The 12,515-nt window shown below is 40.6% G+C and overlaps 1 protein-coding gene across 2 annotated transcripts; it reads left to right on the forward strand.

Annotated features, from left to right (window-relative positions):
* The first annotated feature begins 7,809 nt into the window (after window positions 1-7,809).
* LOC130024293 (olfactory receptor 151-like) lies at window positions 7,810-11,230 on the forward strand. Of its 2 annotated transcripts, XM_056114997.1 has the most exons (2): window positions 7,810-7,832; window positions 10,315-11,230. In XM_056114997.1, exons 1-2 carry the CDS (start codon window positions 7,810-7,812, stop codon window positions 11,228-11,230), a joined length of 939 nt encoding a protein of 312 aa, XP_055970972.1. The 2 variants fall into 2 exon arrangements, with proteins under 2 accessions (XP_055970972.1, XP_055970973.1); XM_056114998.1 differs by lacking the exon at window positions 7,810-7,832 and having other exon boundaries at window positions 10,301-11,230.
* Window positions 11,231-12,515: the final 1,285 nt, after the last annotated feature.

The following is a 12,515-nucleotide window of genomic DNA, read 5'->3' on the forward strand; positions in this document are numbered from 1 at the left end:
TTTCTAAGCTACTCATTGCCCAAAAGTGAACTGTTTTTTTTTGTGTGTGTGTGTATTTTCTTTTTTTTTTAAAAAAAATTTAGTTATTTATTGAATCACTGTTAGAAAAGTTACAAAGTTTTCAGGTTGAGGTCTCGGTCATGCAAATATCAAACACATTTCCCTTTACCAATACTTATTTTTCACCACGAAGAACCCCAATAAACCCCCATGCCCCCAACCCTCCCAATGCCTGTGAGGCAGATGAATTCTAATTAAGACTCTATCTACTTTGACTAGATTCATTGTTTCAATAAAAGATGCACCATTATTATTTAGAATTTTCACCCTCAAATAAGACACGCTGAAAAGGCATTGTGAAATGATTTGCTTTCTACAGCTGCATTCAAGAATTAAATGATGTCGCATTGCTGCTATTGCGGCCACGCAGTTTTGGATTTCTATTTTACTTATTAACCCTGGAAGTATTTCTGCTGAGAATCAGATAATTAAGAGATTGGTTTCTGTGCTCTGGAGCTATGGCCGTGCCGCAGAGCCGCTCGTGGGGGGCAACTGGTGACCTTGGTAGGGCGTGAAGGACGAGTTGGGAACGGCCCCCTTCCCATGAGGTTTTAGTCGCCCCATCATGACCAGCTCATACCTGGCTTTCCACAAAGCTCCCAAGAGGCTTCCATCTTTCTTTCCAGAGGGAAGAAGGTGGAAGGGACCAACACCCTTTCCCCTCCGGGCAGACATGGTAGTGTGGATTAATGCATAGTTTGTCAAAAGTGAACTGTTTAATTGCCAGGTGTTTGATTTTGTTTTTCATTTGTGTGTGTGATTTACTCCTAATTTCAGGGCATTATGGTCTGAGAAGTTTGTTGGTACAATCTCTATCTTCTTAATTATACGGAGGTATGTTTTGTGGCTCAGCATGTGGTTTATCTTGGAGAATATTCCATGCACACTTGAGGAGAATGTGTATTCAGCTTTTTGAGGATGAAGTGTCCTGTATATATCTACCAAGTCTCTTTTTTCCATTTTTTCCCTCAGATGAAGTATGTCCTTGCTAAGCTTGAGTCTGGTTTATCTATCAAGAGGTAATAAAGTGGTGTGGAAGTCTCCCACTATAGAACAGTGTTGCTATAAATGTCTTTCTCCAAGCCTATGAGTAGTTGTTTTAAGTACTTTGCTGGCCCCTCATCAGGTGCATATACATTTAGTATTGTAAGTTCTTCCTGATGTACAGATCCCTTGATCAATAAGAAACGGCCTTCACTGTCCCTTGTGACCTTCTTCAGTCTGAAATCAATATGGTCTGATACTAGGATGGCTACCCCAGCTTTTTTATGGGAGTTGTTTGCCTGTAGGATTGTCTTCCAGCCTTTGACTCTGAGCCTGTGTTTGCTTTGACTATTGAGATGTTTTTCTTGCAGCAGCAGAATGTTCGGTTCAATTTTCTAATCCATCTTGCCAGTCTGTATCTTTTAATTGATGTGTTTATCCCATTGATGTTGAGTGAGATTATTGTTATGGGGTTTTGTCCCATTTTTCTGTTGTAATTTGGTGTATTTTAGGGGCCTTTCTTGTCTTAAAGTAGCCCATTTAGTTGTTCTTGTAACCATGGTTTTGAGTCTATGAAGTTCCTGAGCTGTCTGTGATACTGTCTGTGAAATTGTGTGTTGTTCCTTCTGTTATGAATGAGAGTCTCACTGGGTAAAGAATTTTTGGTGAGGCATTTATTTCATTGAGTTTTTTCACTGTACCCCACCACTGTTTTGGGGCCATGAGGGTTTCCTCAGACAAATCAGCTGTGAGTCTTAAAGATGCTCCTTTATAGGAAATTTCTTTCTTTGATCTTGCTGCTTTCAGAATTTTGTCTCTATCTAAGGTTTTGGTCAGTTTGATCAGGATGTGTCTTGGGGTATTTTTATTCGGATTCCTTCTAGCTGGTAACGTTATGTTACTCCTCCTGGCTTCATCACGATCTTCTCTTGCCATCTGTTCCCGAATTGTGAGTCACTTTCCATTTTCTGCTCTTTTCTGGAGAGTCTGGACTTCATCCTCCAGCTTACTGATTCTGTCCGCAGCAGCTGTTATTCTGCTGCTGAGGCCTTCCACTGTCTTTTTCAATTTGCCTACCAGGTTTTTCAGGTCTGACATTTCCATTTGTAATTTTGTTTGCATTTTCCTCATTACCTTCAAATCCTCTTGTTTTTATTGGAATTGCTTTTCATTGTTTCTTTTAGCTCCCTAAGCATCCTCAGTAGCTACCTTCAAAATTCCTTTTCAGAGAGGTTGTCTAGCACTTCATTACTGTTGATGTCTTCTGAACTAGCCTCTTCAAGAAGTAAGCTTCATGGGCTTCTGCTTTGCTTTACCATTGTGACCTGTGTGGTTTAGACTTTCAAACTCACTGTTACTATTCTGCTAGAGATGCAGAATCAATTGAGATAGGTTTAACGAATTATTGGCTAATGTGTTTCTGTGGTTAAGCTAACCTAGTGAAAGTTCCATGTAAGAGGGTAACTTATGGTTCCTATGGGATATGTAGGGGGAGAATAACTCGTGGCTGTGTTAGTGGCCAAGTCACCAGGTAGGGGGCCTGCCGCCGGGAGGGTACCTGGATGAATGAGGAGAGGGTGCCCGGAATGGTTCAGATTTGTTTTCACACAGTGTGCCTCAGTTCCCGTCCCCGCAGACCAGGGGTGAAAACCCACCATGCTCTGGGGATCAAGTTAGACACACAGCCCTGGGAAGGGACCCTGCCACCAGACGGGTACCTGGATGAATGAGGAGAGGGTGCCTGGAATAGTTCAACTTTGGTTTTGCGTGGTGTGCCTCAATTCCGTCCCCTACAGACCAGGAGTGAAAACCAGCCATTCTCAGGGGATCTAGTTAGACGCACAGCCCAGGGAAGGGGCCCTGCTGCTGGGCGAGTACCTGGATGAATGGGGAGAGGGTGCCGGGAATGGTTTAGCTTTGATTTCGCTCGGTGTGCCTCGATTACCATCCCCCGCAGACCATGGATGAAAACCCGCCATGCTCAGGGGATCAAGCTAGACACACAGCTCCAGGAAGGTGCCCTGCTGCCGGGGTGGTACCTGGTAAGGAGAGGGTCCCGGGAATGGATAAGCTTTGGTTTTGAGTGTTGTGCCTCAATTCCTCTCTCCCACAGACCAGCGGTGAAAACCAGCCATTCTCAGGGGATCTAGTTAGACACACCCAGGGAAGGGGCCCTGCTGCGGTGCGGGTACCTGGATGAATGAGGAGAGGGTGCCCAGAACGGTTCCAATTGTTAACTTTTTTTATGAAGTCTAGTTATTCAATGTATATACTAGCCTTATCAGGATACAATTGATTTATGACATGACTAAATGTAATGATTTGATATTTAGATGTTTTAAATATTTACCATTATTATTTTAACACATTCTTTACCTCACATTATTATCTCTTTTGGGGGGCAGGGTTGGAACATTAAGATGCTCTTATCATAAACCAGTAAATTTAAAAAGTTGAAAATTATGGAGAAAAAAACGTTTATTTTATATCGACCAGAACTGATCTGGACAATTGTTTTCACTTTGGAGCCTGTTTCAAAGGCTCGATAATAAACTAAAACTTTTCAGAAAATCAAAGCAAAACAGAAAAGCAAACAAGCTACACAAAAGAAGTGGACACAACTAAAAGCTTCTCTTCTCTCTCAGGAGACAGTAGGTCTCAGCAGGTCTCTCATCTACTCAGCATAGAGCTGATAGTGGGGCCTGCCCACTTCCTCTGTATCATACTGGACACTCAACTGAAGCTTAGCAAGTTCTTCCATTAAAACTTGAGTCATTTTGCTTTTCATGAATACTCTTTTTTGTATATGAAGGCTTCCCTTATGATCTTTTAAATGAAATCATGTCTATCCACACCTGTGTTTTTACGTGTTTATTTGACTGTCTCTATATATGACCATTTGTGTGTGTGAATGTTTTTATGTGGATGGTGAGATGACTTTTATAATTCATCATTTTGTCTTTTTAAATGTATTCGTAATCAACATAAATTACAAAAGTTACATGACTCTAAGAGGTAGGGATTTGATGGATAGTCTAAGGCATAATGCACAGAACGGGCACTGAATTCAGAATCTGCCAACAGGGACAAGAAATAGGCAGGTGTCTGTGATCACCATTGTGGTCTTGTGCAGTTACATGCAACCAGACATAATGTTTGATGAGATGTCTGTTCAGGTATTTCATAATTTTTAAGATGGATTTTTCCTGTCTTTATTGTGTATATCAGAAACTTGTTCTTTCGCAGAGGTTGTATGATAGAGATTTCCTCCCATACTGCAGTTGTCTACTTGTTTCCTTGACACTGTCTTTCTCAGGGCAGAGCAGAATCTTTCCATGGAATAAAGTCTAATTTCTTTATTTTTATCTCATAATTTGGTGGTTGCTGCATCTTAGAACTCATCTCAATTTTATCTGACTCTTGTCTTAGGCTGGCAGGCTGCAGCTGCCCGCTCCATTCTGGTCTGTTCACCATAGGACCTGGCTGCTGCTTCAGCTCGAGAGTCATTTGTTCCCTTTGCTTTAGGTGTCTGGGCTGGAGTGGTAGCACAGTGGTAGGGTGTCTTGCACGCGGCCGACCCGGGTTCAATTCCTCCATTCCTCTCAGAGAGCCTGGTGAGAGTATCCTGCTTTCACTGCAGAGCCTGGCCAGCTCCTTGTGGCGTATTAAATATGCCAAAAACAGTAACAACAAGTCTCACAATGGAGACGTTACTGGTGCCTGCTCAAGCAAATCAATGAACTATGGGAGGACAGTGCTACAGTGCTTAGGCTAGCCAAGCATCTGTCTTGTGGTTTTATGTTTTTATTTACAATCATATAGTGCGTAGGAGTTTTTATTATTTTTGGGGTGGCAATACATAATGGCTCTGTGCTCGGGATCACATGCTCAAGTTGTGAATCTGTGCTCAGGGATACTCCTGGCAGAGCTCAGAGGATCACATGCTGGCATCAAAGTTCTGCTGGTTGTGTGCAAATCAAATGCTTGTAATTATGGTCTGAATTAATTTTTATGAAAGATGTGGAGTCTGTGTCTCAGTTTATTTCTACACGTTGGTTTTTCAGTCACTGTCACTGTCCTCCCGTTGTTCATCGATTTGCATGAGCGGGCCCAGTAACATTGTGAGACTGTTGTTACTGTGTTTGACATATCGAATACGCCATGGGGAGCTTGCCAGGCTCTGCTGTGCGGGTGAGATACTCTCGCTAGCTTGCCGGGCTCTCTGAGAGGAGTGGAGGAATCGACCTCTGGTTGGCAAGGTTGACCTTGGTTGAAAATACTGTATCTTTTTCCGTGAATAATCTCAACTCTTTTGTAATCAGTTATTGTTTTATGGATTTATTTCTTGTCTCTATTCTACTATGGTCATATATTTGTTCTTAAAACCAGACTTTCTTTGTAATTTTTTTTTATTAAGACACTGTGATTTACAAAGCTGTTCATAATAGATCTGTTCCAGGCATACAGTGTTCCAACACCAACCACATTACCATTGTTTCCAGGTTTTCACTCACCCTCCAGCCTGTTCCCTGTGTCAGTATAATAAGTCTATTTCCTATTACTTGCTCCGTGGAAATGAATGGCAAACAGAAGTATAAGAAAGTTAATAAATTTAATCAATTTGTGATGATTGATTGCTATATGTTTTTGAGCGTTCTTTATCTAGCAGCGTATGCACCATTCGTGAATGCCACACTCAAAGCACATGTTGGGAAGTTTCTTACAAAATTGGTCTTAAGACTGTGAATTTTCTAACATATTGTGAATCCATGGAGCTCAGTGTCATTCTTTCAAATCTGAATGCTAAGCTAGCTGGGTGGAGTATTCTTGGAGAGGTGTTCATTTTACTGAGTTTTGGCCCTATATTTTTCCATATTCGTTTGTCTCAGAGAGTCTCATTTGATAGATCTGCTGTACGTCTATGGGATTTTATTTGTATATAAGTTCCTCTTTTACCTTGATGCTTTCAATATTGTGTCTCTGTCTCTAGATTTTTGTCATTTTGAGTATAATGGAGTTTTCCTAATTGGATCTATTTTCACTGGAACCCTTGAGCCTCTTAGATCTTGGTGTCTATAGTCCTCTGGAAAATTCATATGGATGATTTCTTCAGCTATTATTTCTTCATCACATTTGCCTTCTTGGTTTTCAGGGACTCTTATGATTCTTATTCATATGTTCTCTTGTAATCATTGCATAGTTCACAAGCATACTGGTCACTTATTTTCAGACTATTTTCCACTTTCTGTTTCCTAGAGATTTTCTCCCTCTCATCTTGGTTCTCCTTGTTCCTTTGCTAACTCTGCTGTTCAGAGCTTCTATTCAGTGTTTATATATACATATATATACATATATATGCATATATATATACCACCATGTTCTTCTTGTCATTTCTCATGGTACTACTTTTTTTTAAAAACTTTGATTCTTTTGCTTTATTCTCTGCTAACTACCTGTGTTTTCATTTCTTTGAGATCATTGATATAATCATGGTGTCACTAATGACATTGCATGAGAATTTACTGAATTAGCTGGTGTTTATGTCTTTGATGATACTGTTTTCACGCATTGAACTTGGTGTGCTTCTATGTGTGTTTTTTCCCGTGTTTTTTCTAATATTCTTGCTGTGTTGGGGGTGGAGATGAGACTTTGTAAACTATCCATTTGGGAAGATGTTGTGGGATTAGAGTGAAGGTTACTGTCTTTGTTCTCAGCCAATCTTCCCAACATGATAGGAACAATAACTGAGCAAGGTGCCATTTGTCGAATAGATCTGCTGTGCAGCCACATGAGCTGTGGTGTGTGCCCTTCACATGGTGCAGGTCGGGTCTGGAGGCTGTTGGGACCTACCCAATAGGGCGGGACTCTGCCTCCTGTTCTGGAATAGGAACAGTGATGCCAGCTGAGGTAGAAGGTCCCAGACCAGACTTTCCTGACTACTGTAGTTTAAGGGATCTCTAAATGTTAGGATGCCTGATTTCTGACTTTGCTCTTTTATTTCAAGAATTAGGCAGTTGTGTGTTCTTTTGCCCAGAACTTCCTACATATTTTGTAAATATCCAGAGAGGAACTTGCTGAAATTTTTATGGTCAAATTGGATTCATAAGTATATTAACATCTATCTATCGAAAACTCATCGATGAAGAAATGATACCTGAACAGTGTTGGCTCTCCCTCCTCATGTTTGTGGAATGTTTCTTCATCGTCATAGACTTCTCTTATTTTTTTTTATCATATTCTATAGTTTAGTATATGTATATAATATACCTTTTAAAATTTTATAGTTAAGAATTTCCTTTGTTTGTTGGTCCTAAGGTTACAGCAGTATGTGTTAAACTTCCACTTACTCAGTCTTTAATGTGAGATAAATTGGCATTTGTATATTAAAATTATATCCTGCAGGATTGCTGTGACCACTTAGTTCCAGAAGGATTTAAAATTTTCTGCATAGAGAGTCATTTCATTTTGGATCAGAAAATGATATTATTCTACCAATTTCAATCCTTTTATTTATTTTTCACAAATCACAAATCATCCTGTTATTCGTCGATTGCCTCGAGCAGGCCCCAGTAATGTCTCTTTCATCCTAGCCCTGAGGTTATATTCAAGGCTTTTTAGGAGAATGAGACCCATCATTGTTACTAGTATTTGGCATATTGGGTATGCCACAGGGAGTTTGCCAGACTCTGCCATGTGGGCAGGCTACATTCGATAGCCTGCCAGTTTGTCCAAAGTAGGAATGAGATAATTAGATGTTATAATAAGATGTCACGAGGCCGCGTGGCTTTGTCCCTCTGCCAGTACCTTCATGTGTGCAGAGAGTGGTCTCAGCATGGTGGTGGCTGGTCCTGGAGGTCTTCAGCTGCCGGAGCCCTGGTCAGGGGGGGAGGAAAGCTCAACCCGCTCCCTCCAAGGGGTCCCGGCGAGGACAGCCAGGCGTGGGGGCAGGAGACTGCACTGTTCTCTTCCGGGAGCTGGTTTTTATAGTCTCTGGTTCTTGGCCGTTGATGGAATTACATCAACGTTGATGGTGTGGCTGCCCATGTAATTTATTTTTATCACATTATCATTTCCCACACGTTTTTCTTCCATGTGGTACCAGGGATCAGTCTCTGGGCCTTATGCATTTGGCATATATCCTATACCCTTGGCACATGTCTCCTTCCTCCAGCACCAGTATAATAGTAAAGGAAGTGTAGAGGCAAGATGTCCTAATGTCTCGTTCTTGGTCTTATCAGGAAAGCATCGAATTTTATACCATAAAGTACTATGGAACTACAGAAGTTACATGTAAATTTGGGAGATAAATTCCTAACACAATAACACAAATCAAGTAAAAATACATAGAGGAGGGAGGAGACATTTTATGTAGATATAATTGTTCTCGTTAGGAAACTTACTCATTATTCCAGGAATATTCATCTTAATTTGTCTTAATGGTGGCTAAAAAATACATTGGTGCTGTGAAATTACACTCGTGAAGGGACGGGTGTTGGAACAAAGTATGATTGAAACCCAATCATGAACAGCTTTGTAATGCTCTATCTCATGGTGATTCAATAAAAAATAGATATCAAACTAAGGGGAAAAAGCAACCAGTAATCTAAGAGCAGTTGTGAATATGCCATGATTCAAGGAACCCATAGCAGTGGCAGGGACTATATATTGAATATATGGAGAACAGCCTCATAAAAATTCTAGCTGTCTAGATCTGATCATTTTTCACTCGTCCCAGAAAGAAGTCATTACTATATTCTGTCTAATGTTTTCTCCTTGGAAATACAAATCATGTACATCGGCATTTCCTTTATTCTGAGTGTGTTTTTGTTTGGATGAAGATAAAACTTGATAATTGCTTTTTATCTTCTGTGGGGAATTTCCCCTCTGAGATTATTTCTTGTATGCGGGAGTCCTGGGAGAATATTTGAATCACTTGTATTCTTGGAGGTTAAAGTCCAGTGAACATGTATTTTCTTGCCTAGAAAGGGAAGCTCAGAATAAAGGAACGGAAGGGGATGAGATAGCTGTTCACTGTTTTCTCTAAACCTTAGTGCTCTAACACGTATTCTAGATCACCCAGCTCCAGAGATACAGTAACTTCATGACACAGCTGAGCAGAAACACAACTTTGGAGATGGTGAGATGAGGCTTTATTTCTTCTTCATTTCCAATTGCCACCCTTTGATTTCTCTCTGTTTCCATTTCTCTCTCTCTCTCTTTTGCAATGTTAGCTTTGATGATCGCTCTAGACCAAAGCAGCAAGTCTCTGCTGGGCTATTTGGCAGATAGTGTGAAACTATCTCACATTACAAAAAAGAAAAAAACCCATAAAATTTGAAAATATTCAAGTCCATAGACAGAATCTGAGTCTCCTTTCCCAGTCCTTCCCTGTGATGTGGCACATCTAGGTAACCTTCTTAGCCTATAATAACAGCGCTCAACCTCGTTGGTTAACCAAACCCTCACAATGCCACAGAAATCGAAGAACTGAGGTTTCAGTTTCCTGTCTGTTGGCAGAGTGGAGCTGAGGGGAAAGCTGTCTTTTTCTCACTCCTTGTTGCTTCATAAGATAAAATCATAGGCAGAATGCAGTCAAAGTTCTATCTAAAAAGAAATAGATACAGTCAACTTCTCCCAAGAATGCAGGAACTCAGAATGAAGTTGAAGTCCACTTAAACTTAGGGTTAGTTATGGCCTGAATTTCCCTGGATATCCATCCTTGTCCTGTATATGTGAGTTCCTTGGCCACTTGCTGCTGGAAGAAATGTCCTTGATGACTGGGAACCCATGCACAAAAAGGTCCTATGAAGCCACAGAACTACATTTTTTGTTGTAATAAATCTTTGATGACATGAACAGCGATGTGTCAACAGAATAAGGTGTCAACCTAGACAGTTTTAATTGTTGAGTATCTACTATTTCCCATACCAAAGTAGTCTTTGAGGGCACCCAAACGCCAGCTCTTGTTTGTCAGATATTTTTGGAGAACGTTGGAAATATTGCATTGAGTATTTTTTACTCCTTTGTGTGTCTTTAGATACATGTAGATAATTTAATTGCTGAAGTGAAATATATAACAGAGTTGAATTTGTATTACTTATAATTAAGAAAAATTTAGGTACTGTAAAATACGTTACAACTGCATGGAAATTTTCGTTTTTCTCACAATACTAAATATCATCATCAGTCTTATGAATGTCCCTTTATTAGTTTATATGGTTTCTCTTTTTCCTAGTCACACATCCCCTGTCTCCTGAAGGAAATGGCCAGGTGCAATCACTCCACCGTGACTGAGTTTGTCCTGGAAGGATTAACACACCAGCCAGAACTCCAGCTGCCTCTCTTCTTTCTGTTTCTAGGCATCTATGGGGTCACTGTAGTGGGAAACCTAGGCATGGTCCTCCTGATCGCTTTCAACTCTAAGCTCCAATCTCCCATGTACTTTTTCCTCGGTAACTTGTCATTTTTAGATCTTTTCTATTCCTCAGTAGTTACCCCAAAGCTCCTGGGAAACTTTATTTGGGAGAAAAATGTTATTTCTTATCCTGGATGTATGACTCAGCTCTTTTTCTTTTGTGTTTTTGCTATAGGAGAATGTTTTATGTTAACGGCAATGGCATATGACAGATATGTAGCTATCTGCAATCCTCTGCTATACAGTGTCACCATGTCCCCAAAGGTGTGCAATATGTTGGTGATTGGGGTCTATACCATGGGGCTATGGGGTGCTTTAGCCCACACAATTGCCATGACTAGGGTCTCCTTCTGTGGGGACAATGTCATCCACCATTACTTCTGTGACATTCTCCCTCTCCTAAAGCTTTCCTGCTCCAGCACCCTTGTCAATGAGCTTCTGGTGGTCTATGTGGGTGGATTCAACGTGCTGACTTCAACCTCGACCATTATCATCTCTTATGCTTTCATTATTGCTAGTATTCTTCGGATCTCTTCCGCTGAAGGCAGGTCCAAGGCCTTTGGCACCTGCGGCTCTCACCTGACAGCAGTTGGGGTCTTTTATGGCTCTGTCATCTTTATGTATTTTAAGCCATCCTCCAGCAATATGTCCCAGGAGCAGGTGGCCTCTCTGTTCTATACCACAGTGATCCCCATGCTGAATCCCCTGATCTACAGCTTGAGAAATAAAGATGTAAAGAATGTACTGAGAAACACCTTAGGGAAAAGGTAAAGCCTCACCCACTTTGGCTGCAGTTCAGAACCACTTTGGGTTATGGGGATATTGTGATTATGCTTTGTTTTTTTTTTGAATACATAAAACTAGAATCTCTTACAAATATTTTCTCCCATAGTTTGTTACCTGTATAACATATATCATTTCTATTTAATTGATATGGATTTCACAACAGCTCATACATGTTAGTAAAGCAAGCATTTACCTTTTATTATGATTTTGTGGTCATTGTTTATGTTTAATGGGTTTATTTGAAAATATTTTTCCAAGAACAATTAGGCTGGACCATATTCCATTCCTTTGAGGAAGCTATGGATCAAATTATGTCAGTCCTTGACTGTAGAATCTAAAATTGTTTATCCATTGGTGATTTGATGGTCCTTTCCCAGGCCCTACTTTCCACCTGCATTTACATTTTTTGTACAATAAGCCTTCTTCCCAGAGTATGAAAAAATCACAATTTTTAAAAAATCTTAATATCTTACAGACGGTAAGCCATTAACTCATTTTGTCAGAAATGAAGCCCGTTTCCAGCAAAGCTGGAGGTAGCAGTGAGTTCTGCCTTTTCAGTTTAGCTTTGTAAGTGATAGTTTTTCTTCAGAAACATGGTTATTGTGAACAAGAACATGTTTCTAAGGACAGCCCCAGAATTCCCTGCTATTCCCTTCTCACTCCTGTTTCACTGTATCCAGGGTTTCCCAGAAACCCTTTCCACATGCACCCTGGCTAGGGATGTGGTAGAATCTGTGTTCTTTCCTTACCTCTGACTGTGCCTGCAATATTTTTCTCTCTGTTCATTCTCTGACTTTAACTCTGAGGAGGGCATACCTGTAAGTGGCGCCAAGCATGGAACCCTGTACTCCCGGATGGAAAGCCTCTGCCCTCAGTCTTTGAGACACTGCTCTTGGTCCTGACATTCTTTTGACCTTCTTCCTCAGTTGGCGCAAAAGACAGTGAGCTTTTTTCTTAGTTTATTTCCGTGTTATTCTGGTCCCAAAGATACTCCTTTACTAACACATGGACAGGGATTGAATTTCATGTTCAGCGTAAAGATTGCCTCTCTTGGATCCTTCAGTGTGGCTCTGGTTTGCCTGGATACATAAAATAATCTTTCAGATCATGGGGAGGCACTCTACTCTACAAACAGAGATAAATGTCTTGACAGCTTCACTACTCCTTGGAGGATGCAGTTTTTCACATCTCCATTCTGAAGAAAAGGGAGTAAAACTATGATATGATTTGACAGGCAGAGATATTGGGAGATATTTATTTTACATTTTGC

The sequence above is a fragment of the Sorex fumeus genome, unplaced genomic scaffold (genome assembly GCF_029834395.1).
Source record: "Sorex fumeus unplaced genomic scaffold, SorFum_2.1 ptg000028l, whole genome shotgun sequence".
In the NCBI taxonomy this organism is placed as follows: Eukaryota; Metazoa; Chordata; class Mammalia; order Eulipotyphla; family Soricidae; genus Sorex; species Sorex fumeus.